This window comes from Haemaphysalis longicornis, unplaced genomic scaffold (genome assembly GCF_048455015.1).
Source record: "Haemaphysalis longicornis isolate Haplotype H1 unplaced genomic scaffold, Haemaphysalis longicornis Haplotype H1 scaffold_10, whole genome shotgun sequence".
In the NCBI taxonomy this organism is placed as follows: Eukaryota; Metazoa; Arthropoda; class Arachnida; order Ixodida; family Ixodidae; genus Haemaphysalis; species Haemaphysalis longicornis.
The window spans coordinates 11,057,096-11,077,648 of NW_027526204.1; the positions used below are offsets into that span (position 1 = coordinate 11,057,096).

The following is a 20,553-nucleotide window of genomic DNA, read 5'->3' on the forward strand; positions in this document are numbered from 1 at the left end:
CGAGCTATGCGCTCAGCATATCCGTCGCATCTAGGCGTCTTCTTCGTTGTCTTCATACAAGCTCCGCAAAACAAAGGCGATTACAATTTCCAAACATTCCGGGCCGCGAGAAAATGGCCAGGCGCGAAGTTCAAAGGACACAGTCTCTGCCTGTGTCCATCTTGCAACATGATCTCACAACAGAAGATGAAGTTATTGGCGCTTTTGTCTCCTTTCTTGGGGTATCTTGTTTTGATAGAAAACGCCACGTTCGTGAAACTTGCCTTCACGTAGCTGCGCAGCCTCGAGCCGAATAAAGTTCATGGAACCTCCAACCGCAGTAAGGCGTATTTGTAGATCAGCAGGCGACACTTTCTGGCATTCTCCGTGAAGACGTATAGCACCGCTCCATACGCCTGCGGGTTTGCACTGTAAAAGACGTGTAATTCCAGTTTGTTGAGAAACTTATCTCTTCCTATTAGACATCGGGGAACCGCGCTTTCCTCCAAGTTGGGGACCTGGAGTACCCACTGGTCCTATTCATTCTGTAGATCTTGAGGGGGCTGTTCGCCCTAGCCTATTCCTCAAGGCCAAAGCGTTCGAAACAGCGGCCTTGCCGACATGGTGTACGGTCCAAAACCCAGTGGATGAAATATCCTTGAGGTCACTGGGAGGGTGAATCTCTTAGTGTCGCTCTTCGCTTTTGGGAAAGCTAGAGGATCAGACATCCGGAACAGAAACATGTCTCTTTGAGGGTCCCAAGCGATGCCTAGCACCTTCACCGAGGACTCGTGAAGTACGGTCGTTTCTTTGCAGACTCCATGATCTTCAAGCTCCAGATGCTGCCGTAACTCATCTGAGTTTGAGGTCCACTTTCTGAGGGCCATGCCTGCGGTCTTCATGATTTCGCGTGCTGGAGAGAAGAACCTTGTCCTTTCTTTTAGGGAGTCGGCACCCGTGACAAGGTCGTCGACGTACAACGACTCGCTCGGAAGTTTAGACGTGTGAGCTTTCAATGGCAGCGCCACTTCGCATCGTTCATGTCGGAATGAGACGTTGTTCTCGAAGGGCTGTAACGTTGAGCTCTTTGAGGTACCACTGCTCGTCGGATTCCAGATCGCTGTGCTTTCACCTTCCCAAAACGATCTAAGGATATCGTCGCATTTGGTTACGTCAGCCCTCAGAATGCAGACCATCGTGCGCGAAGTATTTGGTGTCGCTGTTACCTCTTGAAACGTCAATCTGAGTTTCGTGTTTATAGCAACCAGACCCTGGTTTTCGTGGGACCTTACCAATTCGCCAGACATTATGGTCCACATCTGGTGCGATCCAATGAGAATGCCACCGCGAGTGATGACGTCAGGATGAAGCAGCTCATCAGCTTTCCCGATGTTTTGCAAGCCAGAACGAACGACGAATGCATCGTCGAGCCCTCAATGTTCTGGCAGATGCGGGGTATGTCAATGGCACTCAGGACAAGGGCTCTGGCAGAGAAGTTTGCGCGACCAACATTCATACCAGGGTTACCATATACACGAAACGAAAATTTCAAGAGCAGGAAACATAAAATAATTATGTATTTTTTCGAGTAAATGAACTAGTGAGGTCACAAAACCTGATAAAGACTTTTTTAACAGACGTCGCAAATCGTATGCGCAACACATCTGGCTAGGTAAGTATAATTTCATCATTAAAACGAACAAACCTGCGACAAGAAACAAAAAAGAAATTCTGTTAAAATAACAAGCGATGGTGTCAAAAAGAATGTTTAAATTGTTCTGTTGGTCTTACAGCATACTGACAGTTCCAGGATAAACTACAACGAATTATAAAACAACTGTATGGTTTGCGAAAAATAATAAGTATTGTGGATTATGTGGCCAATAAGTAATGCCTGGCATCTGGGCATGTGAGCCCCGAACTTGAACTGGCTTTTTGAACGCAAGTACAGTTATGAAAGAATGAAAAGGGATCGGCAAAATATGAAGCGGAACACACAAATAGAGGGATTTCTTTCCATGCAATTCAAAAAGATGCTTGGCTGAAAACAGTAACAAATTTTGAAAATGTGGCTTTCCAAGTATACCAAAGGCGCGCTATTATTGAATCTCCATGAAGAGTACATTGAAATGTTCCGTGTTCTGGTTCATATTTTTATGTTCGCATTTAGTTTGACGTCGACAAGATAACTCGTCGGAGAAAACGGCTCGGAGAAAACGGCTTTCAGTACAATCTGCGCAACCTGGCCACGTGCCGCGTTTGTGCCGTAGGAATGAGGTACGAGAATGCGCATCCAACTTTGACACGGAAAGACCATCGTTCGGAATGTGACCAATTTGGTTTTGGTAACCGCCCCGCTTAGCCGCCGTTTGCGCTACCGTTATCTATCTTCGCCGCGAACGCACGCGGGCGTCGTCGCTTGCGCTGGTAAACTCACGAAAGTTCCGGAAGACTTAAAAAAATATGCTGACGTGCGCTGTCTTTCTAGCCTACGCAGTGACCAAGTGAGATAAGGCACTGGCGCCAAACGTGGTGGTGACCCACATCATCAAGGTCCTTACACGCCGATCCATGACCTTTTCATACCGAGGTTGGACGCGAGTACACGACCGGCTTTGTACAGGGCGGACTGCCTATATGCTCGGCGATTCTGCGTACCGAATTTGTAGTTTGGCTTTTTTAGTTCTTTCCGACGCCACTGCAATGGCTAGAGTTACAGTTGAGCCCCATTTCTTTGTAGTATACGCGTTTGCTCGGCGTTTCATTGTTGTTGTTTCGCCTTTTTCTCGGTCCGAAGCGCTCTGTCTTTGCCTATCCCCACTGGGGGATGTGCAAACCTTATGTGGTATCGGCGCTGTGCTGAAATAATGTTTTTAATGTTTAATGTTTTAACTGTTGCTTGTTTACGTTGGCGAAGCACTCCTACCCGGTTATCATCTGCAAAAACGCCCACAGCTGCTAAACTTTTGCTAGGGCGTTCCACAGCATTCCACGTGTTTCTATGCGCGCATACAGCAGAAAGAATAAAACACATAGAAATGTTCAGCTGGTTTTGTTTCATAGCATGGATCACGAAAAATAAACGCGAAGGAGCACTTGGCGGGCACTGGTTCATGTAGACCCTTTTATTTTCTTCGTCCTGGGAGCTTCCGTTTTATCTGTGGACTGTTCTAGCGGACGTACAATTGGCGCGATCGACTGGAAGTCGTAGCTGCGCATGCGCAATACAGCCCAGAACATGCTCTAATCTTAATAAAGAGAAACGGATGAAAAGGTTTATATTGCATCAGAAAAAATACAGGACTAGTCACTGGGCGCACCCTCATCCCTATTGGCTTGCCACGTGTTTCGTAGCACGTCTAAACAACAAAAAAAAACGCGCGCCAATTAAACAATTTTTTTCATGCAGTATGCGTTGGCCTTGAGCTTCTGTGGAGGAAGTGCAGCAGTAGCAGCACGGATAAACGGAGCTGCAATGAGCCTGGGTCCGAGGTTGTAGGCTCTAGTCGACACCGGCACAAGGTTCAGTGACAGCGATATACAAATTTGAGCCTTCCCTGTGAACTTTTTGCACGTGCATAGACGGGATTGAGGTAAAAAGAAAGATTCTCGGTGTAACTGCGAAGTCTATAAATTACTGCGAAGTCTATAAATTTTGCTGGTGGTGAAAGCGATTTCTTGTGCGCCCTGTTCACGGCAATGAAGATAGGCAGCTGATTACAACGAGCAAGGGGTTTTGTCACGATTATCGGAACATCCCAGCAGACAACGGTTGGACAGGCAGCTTCGTTCGGCACATGCGCTAATCTTAATGCGCTAATCTTAATGCGCTGATCTTCGAACTACCCTCCCTCGTTTCGCCGCTTTCTGCCGTGATAAGGCGCTGACCCACTCGCTCGTCTACAAAAATTCAGAAGGTGTACCATGATAGCGCATTGAACACTTCTAGAGAGGTACAGTTTCCCCGTATGAGCTAAAATTAGAAAATTAGTACGGGTGCGGTATTTTACGACGGGTTGGTGGCATGGGCAGTATTCACTTCGGTTTAAGGACCAACGTTAAATGGACCGGTCTTTCGGTATTCCAGAGACTAAACTGAGTTGCATTCCCACAGTGCAACCGGCTTCATGAGGTCAATAGCACGGGTTGGCGGTCAGGTCTGGCCCCGGTACTCTTCTGTGGAGCGGCTTCGACTAATCAACCTCTTTCATGTAACCCGTAAGTTCGCTTCCATGACAATGCAGGTTGCCGCGAAAGTCACATCACAAACCCATTACCTGTAGCCTTCTCGGCCATGCTCAGCTTAAAGTTCCTAGCAGGGGAGAGCTTTCGGGTCATGCTATTATGTAGAGTACAGTCATGGGTGGCGGCTCCATTTTGCAGAGAACCGCCGCGGTGGCTCAGTGGCTAAGGCGTTGCGCGGCTGAGCACGAGGTCGCGGGTTCGATTCCCGGCCGCGGTGGCCACTTTTCTGATGGAGGCGAAAAGCAAAAACGCCCGTGTGTACGAGATTTCGGCGCACGATAAAGATCCCCAGGTGGTCAAAATTAATCCGGAGCCCTCCACTACGGCGCGCCTCATCGCCTGCATTGCGTCGGCGCGTTAAACCCTACAATCAATCAATCAATCAATCAATCAATCAATCAATCAATCAATCAATCAATCAATCAATCAATCAATCAATCAATCAATCCATTTTGCAGAGACTCCAGGCGTAGCCTTCCAAACGAATCAGCCAACATGTGAGCCAAGAAACGGTGTTTGATGATCTGAAACGGCTTAGTTACCGCAAAGACACGGCTATCCAGGAACTCTTCAGCGTCTTCGCTCGGATCACTAGTGAAAGCTGCATTTCTATGGAGTGTACAAGCTAGAACTCCTACTTGCTGATATCTCGGTGCGCGTTGAACATCCCCAGGAGGTGTAAATAAAAATCTGGTGTCTACTATGGGCAGCCTGGAAGCCCAGGTGTGTCACCCCCGTCAATACTTGGAATTTTAATTATTTGACAAACGTTTAGCACTGTCTTTGGCGACCTTAAGGTATGAAGAAAACAAGAATAAACATACAGTCTTTTCATGACCCCAGGCACACGTCACGGGCCAATTGACGACGAAATGCGTTTACCAGCTGTACGCGCATGCGCAGAATGAGTGAACAGCTACCTTCGGTTACAATAAATGTGGTGCTACGCCAGCATGCCCAAAATCGAAGCAATATTGTTCATTGGGTAACTTCCGTATTTAAAAACAAACTCGTCCCCAATGGCGCCTCGAAGATTAGCGACACATTCGCCTCAACTCCGATTTTCTTGTTACTGCTCTTTTGGGAGAAAGGTGGTTACAGTTAAATTTCCGTGCTTATACTACCGACCTCTAACGGTGGCTGAGCTTCTTCCTGTGTTTGGGGCCCCTTTGTTGGCCTGCCATGAACAGGCGCCCCTTTGTTCTTCGCCTTTTGTGCGAGAATCATCGGGAGCGCGTCCCTTGTTCCGGGTTTGTAGGCTTTTTTGGCGCCTAGTATTTGTGTAAATCTTTACCACATTTCACTGAACTGCCGAGCTCACCCTCTTTTTAAACGCAACACCTGTTCTAGCCATTTTCGTACACACGAGTACCAGTTTTCGCAGCCCAAGAAATGCCCTATCGGCGCGTAAAGGGACATTAGTCAGAACTGAATGGTTTCTATCAAAACGCACAGCACACCCATGACGGTGGCTCAGTGGCTAACTCGTTCTGCGGCTGAGCCCAATGACGCGGGTTCGATTCCCAGCCGTGGTGGCCGCAGTTCCGATGGAGGCAAAAAGCAAAAATGCCCGTGCGTTCAAAATTTCGGTGCACATTAAAGATCCCCAGGTGGTCGAAATTAACCCGGAGCCCTCCACTACAGCGCCTTATCACCTGTGAAGCGTCGTCGTGTTGAACCCCAAAATCAATCAATCAATCAATCAATCAATCAATCAATCAATCAATCAATCAATCAATCAATCAATCAATCAATCAATCAATCAATCAATCAATCAATCAATCAAATCCTACAGTACTCTTTTCCACGTATTGCAAAAATATTAGCATTGGCTTAGCTCGGCTATGCCAGGACATACGTAGCGTGAGCTAAGGTTTAGCTGGTTATTTTTAGATTTCCTGGTTGTCTAGGATTAGCATGATTATCATGCTTACTGCTGCTTTAATGACACACACGGTATACGCATTATGTGAGGCATGTATATTTCTCAAGTGGCTCCGGCGCAGCGTCCCCAATCACCCCAGAGCTAACCTGGTTCCACAGGGGCACGCCGGTGCTGCTGCGACGCACGAGCCATTGGTTGCACACCCGGCCATCCCTCGCATGATCATCAAGTGGACCGGGCCGCAACGTGCGAAACGGAGGTCGGCAAACGCTCTTGGCCCGTGGGGTGTGTGAGAGACGCCGGGCAGTGAGCGCGGTTCTGTGCGTCGTGTGACGTCACTGCTCCTAGCGCATGCGCAGCACAGCTCTCCAGGAGCCACAAGAAACTGCTCAATCTCGGCCAGTGTAGCTCACGCTACAAAACAGCTTACGTTTTCAAAATATACGCTTTTAATATCGCTGACTGAGATGCACCTTGAGCAGCTCGAATATTATGTGGTTGCATAATATTATGCGGTTGCGTAGTTTCGCGGGCGTCAGGGCGTTTACAACCGTAAGCGCAGTTTACCTAGCAGTGCGCCACCATCGACTGTCGGCGGATAAGATGCTCGTGCATTGCCTTTAAAAATAATCGAATGCATAAGATGGTGCGAAATTACTAACGGTCGAGGATTTCATGGTGCGAAATGTGGTAACGCGGTCGCTACAATGTGGAGTAGGCATAGCCTAGCCAGGAGGACAGCAAGCGCCAAGCACACATGTAGCAAGTTAAGAGAATGCTTGAACGGGACGCTTATACAATCAAAGCTTTTATAAGACACAAAATCTGGTGGTAATGTTTATACGTGCCAACCTTGTGGAGCAAAAAGAAAACATTAATAAAATTTGGGGCAACACACCAACGCGCAAGTGGTATTGGCACTGTTACTGTTATTATAAAAATGCATGACTGCTTGAATTTTTCGATACGCCGTTGAAAAACAAAACGCAATGCCGGCATCTGTCCATGAACACACGTATCAAAAGGTATCGTACCATAATCCCACGTGAGTTCACTAGGGGCTTTCTTATTGCCTAGAATGTACTTAAACACGTAGAAATACTCAAATTGGAAACGTACGTTTGGGCGTCTCATAACCGCGGAATTTGTTGTGATAGCCACAAGCATACTTTGATAGGTTCTGTCCCTGGTGACAGCAAACTCATGTCGATTGATAGCTGTACGCATTTAAATGCACTTTACTTGTGCGGGCTAGAAACGGGGAGAGCGACAATTCTTAGTGCGCCGTGAGGACACATTGGAACTTCTTCAAAATGACCTAGTTTCAGCAGTGTTAGTTCTTTCATGGCTTTCATAGCTAGCAAAATTACTCGTGTGCTTACTCTGGATTTTCGCATTTTTTTATCTGGGAGTATTTATAGAAAACACTGACCCTACCAAAATACAAATCACGCTAATATTCCGGATAATATAAATCTGCTCAACTTCAAAAGCAAGGGTTTGCACTAAAAAAAAACATTTATTGCCAATGAATGTTGCCGTTTCCCATGTACCCCTTGAGAACAAAAAGAAAGCAAGATATGAAGCACAATCTGTAGCACATCCGTTATAGGTGCATGGACATGGATCGGTTACAGAAGTTCTGTTCAGACACGTAGATATGCTTATGGAGCTTCTGTGCGTTGTACTGAAACACCTTCGTTTGCTTTAGACACATCACTCTGAGGCACCTCCATTTGCTGTTTATACACCTGCGTATAACGCGTCCACGGGATAAGTAACGCAGTCTTCTTTTGCGCCAGGCGCGTTGCTACACTGATGCCCGCGCGCCTACGCTTTGCCGCTGACGTCACGCGTTCCCACCGGGAAGGCTCGGCACAGCACTGCACACGCTTCGTCAGTTTCCCCGTTTTGTCCATTTCGAGAAACATATCTGGCCGGTTTGCGTCTCCTTTGCGTACGCATAAAACGCACTTACGTCTGCTGCGTCATATGCTTCGCGAATCCCGCGCGGTGCTTACCCTAATCGTTCTTTACCTACCTGCACTACGGCCTTTGTTGCTACGTATTCATCTTGATGGCGTATTTTTAATCCAATGGGCTGAAACCGCGCCATAATGTTTTCTCGAACGTTGCATTCGACACATGAACCGCGACACACACAGCACGCAAAACAACAGGACGAAAGACGAAGGGATGTACAACACAAGGGCTCCTCCCTCCATCCCTCCGTCTTTCGTCCTGTTGTTTTGCGCGCTGTGTGTGTGTTTTTTTTTTCAAGATGATTCACCAACTCGCCCAACTTTCGGTGTTACACGAACCGCGCCGTATTTCCAACATCAAAAATGACAAAGACAGGCGGCGCACACCGTGCAGTCTTGTCAAAATCATGATTTCCACCAGCCACTCTCCTCTGAACTTGTTTTGCACCACCGCTTTAAAAGAATTAGCAGACAAAAAGATTCAAAATTCATCCTCAGCGCTATTCATGGGAAGACTCACAATATTCCTTCAATCGTTTGCGCATATCTTAAAGAAAGTGGTGAGATATGATCAATAAATACATTGAACATTTAAAAAAGAAGCAAAAGGCAAGATTACCTGAAAGAAATTAGCCGGAACAAGGTGGTCGGTTCTTAATGCAGGAAGTCCCAAAGATGGTATACATTTTGAAAAAGTAGCGGTGCTGTTCTAAGTGCTGAAAAGTGCTGAAAAGTGCTGAAGCTTCACTGTAGTCATTTCTATTCATGGAAGACATAACTGTAGGTTATTTAAGGCGCATTTGTCCACCAGAAATACACAGCTGCCATAAAACGTTCATGTGTCGCCATGGTCGCTTGTATTTGCTCACCTTTTTGAGCTATCGTTCAAAAAGTCGCTTAAATTCACTCCATGTATTTTCACCTATCGTGGTGTTCTCGAAGCCAAGTAACTATGAAGTTGTTAGTGTGGAAAGCAAGTTATTTTATATTGTAATTTTTCTGATTTTATTACTGCTACAAACTTTTTACCCTATTTTTATGGCTGTAATTTTCTTGCAAACTTTTTATTGATTGTTTGACATGAAATAAACTTATTTTTGTTGCATAAATTAAACACTATTGAATTACTTCTATATAAAAAGAAATATTGTGAAATCTAATATTTAATACTTTAAGAATGTCTTCAACTCAACCTTTCTTCGGAGAGGCCGTAATTGAAAACCGCGTAAGAGCGCGTGTGAGAGGCAAGACGCAAAATGAGAATGCCTTTACAGGTGTTCAGTAATTCCATTCGCTGCGGAATTCTAGAGTATACAAGCACAAGGACATCAGGGTGCAATAAACGTGAGCGCTGGAGTGTCCAGCTTTCACAAAATGTTTGTCCGGATCCCCTCTTCGGAACAGTGAAAGAGTGCTCGGGGAACGCTCGAAACGTCTATTTTTCATGCCTGCAGCAAAGAATGGGCGACAGATAGCACGTGTACTGCATTCGTTTATTGCTTGCGTTTTTTCAATAGCAGATGGTCCTCTCAGATGCTACTGCGCTTAACAATCTCAAAGGGATCCGTAACGGGCTTAGAAAAGAGTGCTGAAGCTTTAAATTTTCATAATGGGTGGAAGCCGTTACCTGGGTAAGATAAGACCAGTAAACAGACAGCGAGTACACGAAGACAGAAAACATCCAGCGCAAACGAGATACCCAGTCAAAGAACAAAGACACAGTCAAAAGCTAGAAAGAGCAGTCGTATGGACGATGCTGGCATGCTGAGTAAATCAACGCTTCCCTCACCCGACGCCCCTCCTTACAGAGCATTCTTTATAATGCAGCAAGCTGTCTCTACCTCAAGCAGACTCTTTGTGCGCTGCTGCCCGCTTTACAGTACACCTGCGAGCTGGTGCCACGGATGCACATTGATATTTTAGATGTGGTGCAATAGCGGTAATACATTTGTCACTGGGGCTTTGTTGAGCAGGCACGTGGCGATACGTGTAGGCTGCTCTATAATGTACCATGCGCGTCAGGCCTGTCTGGGCCAAGCGAGCGCAAGGCTCTGGAGCATGCTGCCGACATCTACGGGTGGTTGCTACGTTGGAGATAGCTCGATACTGCACATGCGCCGATGTGGAACAGGCTCTCGCCGTTCGTCGTTTCGCATGCGCTCGTATAACTTGTAAACACCAACACCCCAAGGGGCGCCTCTCTTTCACGTTCGCAGCCGCAAGTGGGGACACGGGAGATCACCGTTGGCGTTTGTTACAATGCAAAGCCTAGACAAGCCTAACTCCACAGTACGCTGGCAAGGAAGTTGCCCGTCGCCACGCTAGTACACAGGCCCGACCCGGCCACTACCGGTTATGGCGGTAAATAGTGTTGCAACATTTAATCGGTGTTGTCGCAGAATTTGATACTTTTCTAGAAAAACGTCTGACATCTATTTGTTTACTACACAAATAACAAATGCATTTAGTACACTTAATTAGGGGTACGTCAGCTTCAGCTGCACACAGAAATCCTGCTGTGATGTTTCCCCAATAATTTGTTCCATCGTTTCGCCGATATAACCATACTGTATTTTCCTTTAATCCTAAACGTTACTACCATTGCGCGTATGCCTGGATTTTTTTATTTATTGTGGTAGAAACGCAATTTTAAGAGTTGCATAGGACAAGGACACTGGTAATCGTTTGCGGTACTTCTTGCACGGGGTATTAGCAATATACCGCCCTATTGGCAATGCTATTAGGTCGCAGGAAGTTCATTTTAATCCCGTGGCTCCCCATCAGTGACTGGTGTCTGATTGGTGCTCCACGGGACGAGGTTACCTTAATTGAAACAAGTTTATTTTGTTCTAACAGCGGAGCCGTTGGTTGTTCATGGTATGTGCACGGCGTCATAAAAAAAAACACTAGTCATACTTACTTCTGCCGTTTACCACTGACTGGAGTATGCGTTTTACAACGGGCCCACGGGGTTGTCCAAGCTGGCGCGTGGCGCTTCTAAAAATACCAAGAAAAGAGCTCACGAGCGTTCGCGCCTCCAGGGGGGAGCACAAGACAGCTCGCGCTACAGAGGTCCACTTCGCGAAGCCGGTGTCCGCCTCTTGTAGCGCGTGCTGACGCGTTCCACTTTGGAAGAAATGTGAATAGAACGAAATCCTCCATCTTCGCTATGATCGAAGCTTTATGCGGCTTAGTGCAAGCTCCGCCGATTTTGTCATTCAGTATGTTTCGACACTCAAGCCATTGTTTCGGTTATCTTTCAAAAGAGTTTGGAGAGCGCACCTGCCAGTGTTTTGTGTCACCCGGATGGAGGTGTTAGAATCCTATCCCCTTTCCGCTGTTCCTGTAGCGTGGAACAGAACGTAGGCTGCCTCCGATAAGGAACGCCATAAAATCCTCGTGCTTCTCAATAAGGCGATTTTGTACGCCCGGTAAACACTCTGCTTTCTAATAAAGAGCTTATCTCCTTCTCTGCCCTCGTGTGTCTCGCTTGCCCCCCGTTTCGTCTACGCGGAAATGTTAAGCACCAGTGACCCCTGTTTCCGCTTTTCGGCGTCGCCGAGCAACTGAATAAGACGACGTCACTTAAAATGAAGAAATCAGTTAGCTTTTCAAATACAGTAGCTGGGTTTTTTCCGGTAATTGCTTCGGGAGTGTATAAAATCAGGGTTTAAAGTTTGGTCCTTTTGTACACAACAGCACGCATACCTCTCAGTGAGACGTGGAGCAGGAATACGTTGACAGGGATCGAGAAGGTGGAAAGAGGGTGAGGGCGGGAAGCGATGGCGGGCCGCATGAAAGCCTCCAAGGTCGCTTGGGTTATAAGTGCGAATGCGGTCCAGCCCGCATTTTTTTATTGGCTATGGTTCCTCGCGCCCCGGAAGCTTCAAATTGCACGCGTAATAACGAGGAGCACAGTTATGCATTCGACGCGCGTTTTGGTGAACGAAGAACAGCTGCGTAGTATTGGCTCATCTTTCGGCGTTCGAATAGCGCCCGTTTACGAGAAAATTTAAGCCGAAGAGTAGTGTACCGTTTGAAAAACCCCTCTGCACCGGTAATCTCTTGGAACTAGAGCTATATGAATTATAAAACACCACATCTAATAGCATCGCTGAGCAAGTTCTTTCGGACACTGCACAAGCTCGAAGTAATTTCCTTAGGCAAACTGCGTTACAACGGTCTTCATTCTCACTTTAGAAATGCGGGTTCCTTCGTAATCAATACCATTGTTCTCTTAATATGTTCGTAAACGGTACTTCACTACGGTGTGTACTGGCATTAAAGTATTGCCTGTCGTACTGTATGCACCCTATTGATTTTAAACAAATTAAAATGACAATCTCTCACGCCGGTTACTATTTACTTTATTCACCGATGTATGCTTCGACACATATAACAACCTTCTGAGGACATTTTGTACCCTTACTGATTAAGTGACTAGTGAGATTTCTGTGTAATGTGAGCTTAACACTTCCCACGGCCGAAACACGCTGTGAGCTATTATAAAACAGCGAATTTCGAACATTATTCCAACCAAAAAGCTTTTCTAAAAGCAACAACGTTTTGTGAACACTCCGCCCCAAGCGCAATCATACATATGCTATAGCTTGGTCAGAATTATGACACACTTCACGGAAACCAATAAATGGCGCTGGGTTCGTACATTAAGCGGCGTGCTTGCACTCACGGGGCAACGAAATCGTGGCTTTGCGACGACACAGGGGATAATTATATTGTTCTAATATTGGTAGCGACCAAATACATGGTTAGTACACACGATTAGACAATTTTATTTGTTTCTCCGGCTTCGTGTCATAATGCCGCTTCATTTTGGCCGCAGATTTAGTGAACCTATTGCGTTGCTTCTGGCAACCTATCAATAATGATGCTCCTTGCGTTGTGTATCTGGAAGTTTGAAAGTTTCTCGTTGTGGTGAATTACCTTTTTAGATGCGACGCATCTCTTTAACTCGCCTTGTCCCGCGTCGTTGTCGCGGCGTAGTCCGCATCCTCGGCGCGGCAGCTGTGCGCTCCGCCGCTCTCACCGCAGCGCCATCTGTGCGTCAGCGCGGTCAGCTCGCTCCCGTCGCCGTGCCAACTGTGCGTTAGCGCGCAGCTTGCGCTCGCGCTTGCGCTCGTTTAACACATGCGCATGCGCTGCGATGCGCTGCGATGCGCTGCTATGCGCTGCTATCTCTCATTCCGCTGCATATAAACGCGGTAAGTGCGCCGCTCCGCTCAGTCGTTCCGCCGCCGGCGCTCCGATGACATCGTCTGATGATTTGAATAACGCAACGGCAACCCCCGATGCGTCGCATCTACCCCATGGTTCCCCTCGCGGGAAGATGGTGTAAATTTTTTTCTCGTGTGCAATATCTGCAGCCTCTAGAATCGAGTTGACCGGATTATTAAAGGCACTTTCCTTACAACAAAACTGCGATGTGGGATAAAGCAAATTACACCGCAAAGTACACCGCAGGTACAAAGCGAAGTACACCGCAAGTTCGTTACTATGTACTCTTCGCGGTACCTCTAATGTGTGCCAAAATCGTGCGTACTAAAGGTTCGCCCTGTGCCTATATAAAAAGAAGGCATTCCACCTCCTTTTTAGTAGCTTGAAGTTTTTTTCACACAGCGGCTATAGTGAAATGAGTAAAGCCCAAAGCAAACAGGAGGGCTTTACTATATGCGCAAAACTTCATTAGTGTAAATCGCTGATGTTATACAGCAGAACAAAAAGCCTGCGCATTACAGGAAATTGCAATTGGCAGCGAACATGGTGAAACTAAAGTGAAATAATCGACTGCAACATTCTTTGGTAATATTTTGACATAGTTATTATTGATCCTGTTTTTTGTCCAGGTCTTCCACCATCCAGGCGCATCGACTGTGACATCGGAGGCAGCCCGAGGACAAGTACCGATTAGTGGACGCCGGCCTGTTTGCATGTCTCTTCTGACGCCCGAGGGGATCTCGCGGACGGCTTCAGCAAACAGCTGAGCATTCAGGCTCAACGTAACACCAAGAGCAAGAAGAGGCGCAGAAGAACCAGGAAATGACTGGATTGGGCTTTGTCCGTGTGAAGCTACTCCAGGTAAGGGTTTCAATCTGGGCCTCGCGACTGATCTAGAAGTGCTATAAGAGATGTGGTGGGCCCAGAAAGAATGCCTGACCTTGGTTGGAAAAAACAAATATTCCTTATTTGCCATAAAAACGCTTACGATATCTCTGTATCAGCAGGCACGCCTTTTTGGTGACTTTTTTCTCGCATCACCCTCTCTTGAACTAGAATCTTGCTGATCCCTGAACTTGAGCATATTGCTATGCGGCTTAATTACCACCACGTGGCAGTCCAACTTAACCGGTACTAAAAAATCGCAGTTTACAGTGCATGATGTATAACAAATTGTAGTTTTTCGGCCGTAAAAACTACAAGTAAAAAAAAACTACGCCACCTTCTATAGCGAGCGCTACTGTCCATTTTACATGGTGTATCACAATGCTTATTGGAAAGTACACCGCAACTTTGAAAATAAAATCTAAATACGCAACCAATATTTGATGCCCTCCATACTCGATATAAACACGTACATTTTTTTCTAACTCTAAGAAAAGAAAAGAAAGAACAAGAGAAAATTTGGGACATTTTTTTTTTCTTCAGAAGAGAGACACACGAGCAGTTGCGGCAGATCAGAAGTACACCTGTCCTCTTATCGTGTTGTGTTGATCCTTCCTTTGTTAACATTTGCACCTTTCTGTAATAATTTTAAAAATCACCCGAACCACTTTGCTACCCGGATGTCACAAAGCCGCCGGTTTGGGTTTGCATATATGATGGGGCGATGATGATAATGATGATGATATATAAGCTGGCATGATCATGATGAAGCTGATAAAACTGGGCGCATTACGCGAGACCTGCGAGGATTTGGGATATATACAAAGCGTGAGATCCCGTCTTCTCAGCCCATGAAAGTGTGCGAAAGGAGCCTAGAAATTTTATTCTTGTTTTTTTTTCTGTTTTGGCGGGGAAAGAATTCGGTGCTGTGAAGTCTGCCATCACCTAGGTAACGATTTCAACTCTCGCTGGACAAATATTTAGAATTTTTTAAAGCGATTTTGACAACGTATCCCATGTGCACGCCTGTCGCAGCTGTTACTGGACGATAGAAGGCAGCGCCTGCGTCCCCCATATCGTGCGAGGCCATTCCTCCTACGCTCGCCCCACCCCTGCGTTTCCGCGCTGGTGGTGATCAACCCCGCAAATTTTCTGACAGAACTTAGCTTTAAATATGATAGCCTTTCTTAGGCTACTTAAACGCAGAAATTTTGGTCTGTCTGCATGTCCCTTTGTCTGTCTGTCCATCTGTGGCTCGATTCAGCCACACGGCCAAAGTGAAACTGAAGTTACGCAATACTTTTATATACCCACAGTAAATTTAAACGCCTAAGTCCTGTGTCAACGTTCATACTTGTCAACATTGTTGAACAAGAACAAGTCATTACTCAAATATCAGTCAGAAGATCGATACATAAATAGTAATTGCAGTGTTTGTTCGTTAAAAATTATGATGCTTGGTTTTTTCATAGCAAATGAAATACTACAACTGAGAAAAAAATTCACTCTGTCGCGTGCTGTTGCCCGCGCTACTATAGCTCCTGGCGGGATTTTGAGAAATCAAACGCCGACACTATTCGAAAGGTTCCACTATATAGGTTCCACGTTGTGCTTGGAACGCTCGTGGAGTAGGGCAACGTGGTTCAACAAACGTTGGAGTAGTGTGGCTCGATCGAGTGCGTCTCCGCCTTACGGCAGCGCTCGTATCAAGGCACCCGACCTGGAGCAGTGTAACGCGGTAAATTTAAATTGATTTGAGCAAAATTCTAGCGTGTTATCTTGGGAGGAACGAGACGGGAGAGGAACAGCATGAGAGGTGAGCGAGAAAGGGAAGGGATGCATTTATTTGGCGGGGGCGCTAGTCGACTATCGGCTTTAGTCGACATTTGCAACGAAAGGAGCTGATCCGCGGCATTTTTTTTCTTTTGACGTTATAGGCCATTTAAGTGCGAAATGTAGGCATTCAGCCACTAAGCCAAACATCAAGCAAATTATTACTTGGCAGCGACCTAGATACAACTCTGCAAACGAATAAAAAAAAGACAATCACTGGAAATAGAACCACGGAGAACTTTTTCAGGAAATATGCACTGTATCCTGGCCCTTAGTCTTTCACAGGGTTTCTAAATTGATTCGTGCTAAATCACCGAATGTGTGCTTGAGCTTGCCTTGCGATTGGGACGGATACCAAACGCATTGTAATTACGTCGGGGCATCGCTCGCCATATTTCTAGTCGCAATAATTTTAATGAATTCCCAACTTATCTTCCCAAGTAATCTCAGCTTATCTAAAACCTAACATTTATGCCACCTTCATGTTTTGCTGCCGTAACTTCAATCAAGGGCAAGGAGAATGGCAGAATTGACGACCTTATAAAAATACATCAGCAACACACATGCTTTGCGATATGATTCATCATGAGTGCATTCATCTCTTGTCTTGTCATCACAAAAACGAAGCAAGAAATACTGTACAACGAAACAGAGAGAAAACTGGAAACAATACCCAGCCGCAACTTCAGCGGCTATGAGGATGCTTTTCACTGCAGATGTCAATGATGTTGCGTTTACAGGTAATGACGAAAGTCAATGCTTCTGTCGGCTTTTCTCCCACATAGGTGCGTTTAGAGGCAGTTTTCTCTTTGGAAGCACTGTCGAAGCTACCGTTACATCAACCTTTCGCGGTTTTTTGCCACACTTCAATTCATTACCAGGTGGAGTTGCTTCCTAACGGCCAAACAGGAGGCCATGCTACCGGCGACGAGTCATCGCCGCAGCCGCCCACTACGCAGCAGATAACGCCGGTAAAGCATGACATCGTCGACCCCTTCTGCGTCGTGAACCTCAAGGAGGCAGAGGAGATCCCAGGTGGGAAAAACTATTTTTGTACCTTCCCATCTTACATACGTAAGTTAAAATGTACTTATAATTTCTACTGAGATTACCACCGAAAACTAAAACAGTTGACAAGTAGCGGTGTATTAAATTGTTGTGCTTCTCATTAAGGATATGCGGTTTATAAAGCAATATTGAATGGAGTTCAAAATTACCTCACTTGGTGCACACTGTACTGTTTTTAGCTTTCCTTCTGTCTTTTTGCATAATGAATATTTTTTTAGTAACTATCACCTTTTGGAATGGCCGCCGGAAGGAGATATTGTGTACAGGGTGTTACATAGATAAATAGAACACTTTAACATTTTTTTCCTGAGCGAACATCAGTAGGACGTTCAAGCTGATCTTGGAACGGCTGCGCCACTGTGGCATGCAAAAAAGGATCGCGAGATGGCGATTCAGGGAAAGTAGGAGCTAAATGAGGTAGAAGAGGCTCAGAAAACCTCTTTTGTTAAAAGTTTAAGGTGGCCACAAATAGCCACCTAAGAGCTGACACGAATCATAGTAAAGTATTCCCGCGCTTCGTCGATGTAAATACCAGCCATCTGCTTTCAGATCCCTTGTCATCTGTGGCTTTTTCATCTGCTGTGAATTATCTCACGACTCTCTGTCACAGGCATTGAAATGCACGCACAGGATAATAAACGTGCACCGATAACAAAGCAACAAACGCGAGCAAAGAATCGCGAGCTTTATTATGGCAAGCGGGGTAACCTGGCACAGCAAACAACAGGTGATCCGAAACCAGACGACTGGTATTGACAACGATAAACCCTGGGAATACTTTAGTGTGATTCGTATGAGCTCATAGGTAACTATTTGTAGTCATCATAAACTATCGATAAAAGAGGTTTTCTGATCGTCTGCTGCCTTAGTTGGCTCCTTCCTTCCGTGAATCGCCATCGCGCATTTCGCTTTGTATGTACCAGGTGGCGCCGTCGTTCTAAGACCAGCGCGAACGGCCAAATTGGCCGCCATTTTTCCCATTGGCGAAAATTGTTATCATTTATTTTCAGATTAAAAGGTAAGTACCGCAGCTCTTCCCTGGGTAAAAAAAATAGATAAAAAAATATGACATTCGTGCGAAGTTTGAACGCGAACGGAGCAGTTGTTCGCGCAAGGATTTTTTTAAGAGTTCAAGTTATCGATGTAACCCCCTGTATACCTGCTGGAGATATGATATTTCGCGGCGAGCCGCTAAATAAGGCGTTCGACTATTTTAAAACAAGCATATTTAAGCAATAATGTCCTTGCTGCCTCCGATGACCAGGTTTTAGTTTTTTTTAATTGTATCTGACTTTTTGTCATGAGCTTGCAATTATACCGTTTGTCTTTGCCTATGAATGCGACAACTTCTGGTGGAATAAACAAACGCAGAAAGTTTAGTGTCGTCCGTCGCCGCACAAGTCAGACAAAAAGAAAGAAAACATTTATCAAGAGAAGAAATTGCAGCAAACTTATTGGGAGCAATCCAACGAACTCATTATTAACAGAACATTAGGGATCTACTGGTTGTGTTTTCTTTTTGCGTCCAACATGAAGTACGGGCCAAATCGTATTGTCGTGGTTTCTCATTTGCAGTTGCGCTCTTCTTGGAACGACTCTAAAACAGCGCATTGCAAAACAGTTTTATTACAGAGGTTCCATCTGTTTAGCACAACGAAAAAGAAAACTGCATAATAACTCCTTATAGTGTCATTTCAAGTAGACCGCCATTCATACTTGCCATTTCTATATCATTGTTTTGTCGAAGTCAAATTCACGAATTCAATAGAAATGGCCTGAACTAGGATCGCCTTCAGGACCACAGCCCGTTACGGTAGCAGTAGTCGTATTCATAATGCATGCAAAGCCATTACGTAGAATGCTTGGTTTATCGAATGATATAAAGTTAGGTAGCCCACAAAGAAATATAACAGGTAATATTTGACACTGAAACTAAACGGCAAAACGCTACCGCTCTCGTACGGTCTCGTTTCCCATACAGCGGTAGAACACACTGTTGGACATATTTGGTGAATATTTGGTATTATTTACGCAGAACTTTACGCCTGCGTAATTAGGTAAATTAACTTTCTAATAGACGATTACAATTCCAAGCAGAACTGAAAACGCAATGGTCAGAAAGCTTTGAGACGCCTTTCATATGAAATGGAAAGGAGAGCAGTGCGTCAGTGATACATCGGCGTTACTGAGTGCCAGTGCATTACATTTTTTTGGTAGCTGCTCTCTGATCGCAGCTATCTAACCAGTGTTTTTGTTGTGTTCTTGCGCGCATGCTCCGATCAAGTTTTCTATACATATATGAGACGTTGCGTCTAATAAAACTCAATAATACTAGTTGTGACTGAGCGCTCGTGTTTGTCGTCTTTAGCCCTTTCCTGCCCAACAAAAATATTTCAGAAAAAATGGCCACAAGTAACTAAATTTTGTGTATTTACCCCTTACTAACGATGCTTCGACAAGTTAAAATGGAAAGCTCAGAGTATTTTATACAGAAAACAAACCCACACATATGTGTGGGCTGGGCTTCTACTCGTATGATCCGCGCATAGTAAGGATACCTTAAAAACGGCATCAGGCGCAGAAAAACTGCATTTTTACGTATTATTTATAAGTTTCATATTGTTTTCAGGAGTACTTGCATTATAAATAGGATTTTGTGAAAATAAATAACAATGATGTTTTAATTAATGTAATTAATCATTATAATTAATATTATTATCACAAGTAATTACGGAACTATTTTAAGGTTAAGGCGCCAGAAAACATTACCAACGAGCCAGCACAAAACCGCGAATAATTGAGACACCAAGAAAGCAAGAAAAAATTATTTATCGCTAGCGCTGCAGTGCACGGGTCCGCCAGCCTATACGCCTTGAGCTTCGTGATCGCTGCGCCGCCTGCCGCCGCTTCTCCGCGGCGTTGGCGGGATTTGCGCTGCGTGGCTGATAGGGGCTCATGCAGTGTTTTGGTTCTGTTTCGCTTCTTTTCGCCTTTCCGCGCCCCCACAAAAACTCGTTATGGTGACTTCTATAAGCAAAGAGTACGTTGAGTTCACTTAAAAAGTAGCTGCGTCTTCGTAGAGTACGCGATCGCCTGCGAGAGCTACCCGGGGACGCGGTTCTGCGCACTTCGTCGCCGCTCTTCCGGGCGTCGCCGAGGGTAGCAGCATATCACCACTGTCACCCCCAAATACGTCAAGAACAAATGAATTCTACTGTCGCCTGGTTTAGACCTGATACTGGCGCAGTGAGAGGTTAACTTCATTTTGCAGCGTGGACAACGAATGCGGCTTCGTTTCGAATATATACGTAGAAGAAAAATATGTTTCTGGGATATGATTACCCAATCCCGGACAATAACTTATGCGTTTTATAAGAATATAAACCATGCAAAAATGTTAAGTATATTCCAAGCCTGTGCGTCGTTAAATATTTTCCCACA

General features: G+C 45.4%; 1 protein-coding gene across 3 annotated transcripts in view; it reads left to right on the top strand.

Annotated features, from left to right (window-relative positions):
• Positions 1-20,553, top strand: part of LOC144158171 (putative protein kinase C delta type homolog) — a 493,518-nt gene that overhangs the window by 125,294 nt on the left and 347,671 nt on the right. For all 3 annotated transcript variants that reach the window (XM_077688850.1, XM_077688851.1, XM_077688849.1), the window contains exons 2-3: positions 13,956-14,187; positions 16,926-17,079. In XM_077688850.1, coding sequence (XP_077544976.1) covers positions 14,149-14,187; positions 16,926-17,079 — 193 coding nt within the window. In that variant the 5' untranslated portion in view covers positions 13,956-14,148. The remainder of the gene's footprint in view (positions 1-13,955; positions 14,188-16,925; positions 17,080-20,553) is intronic.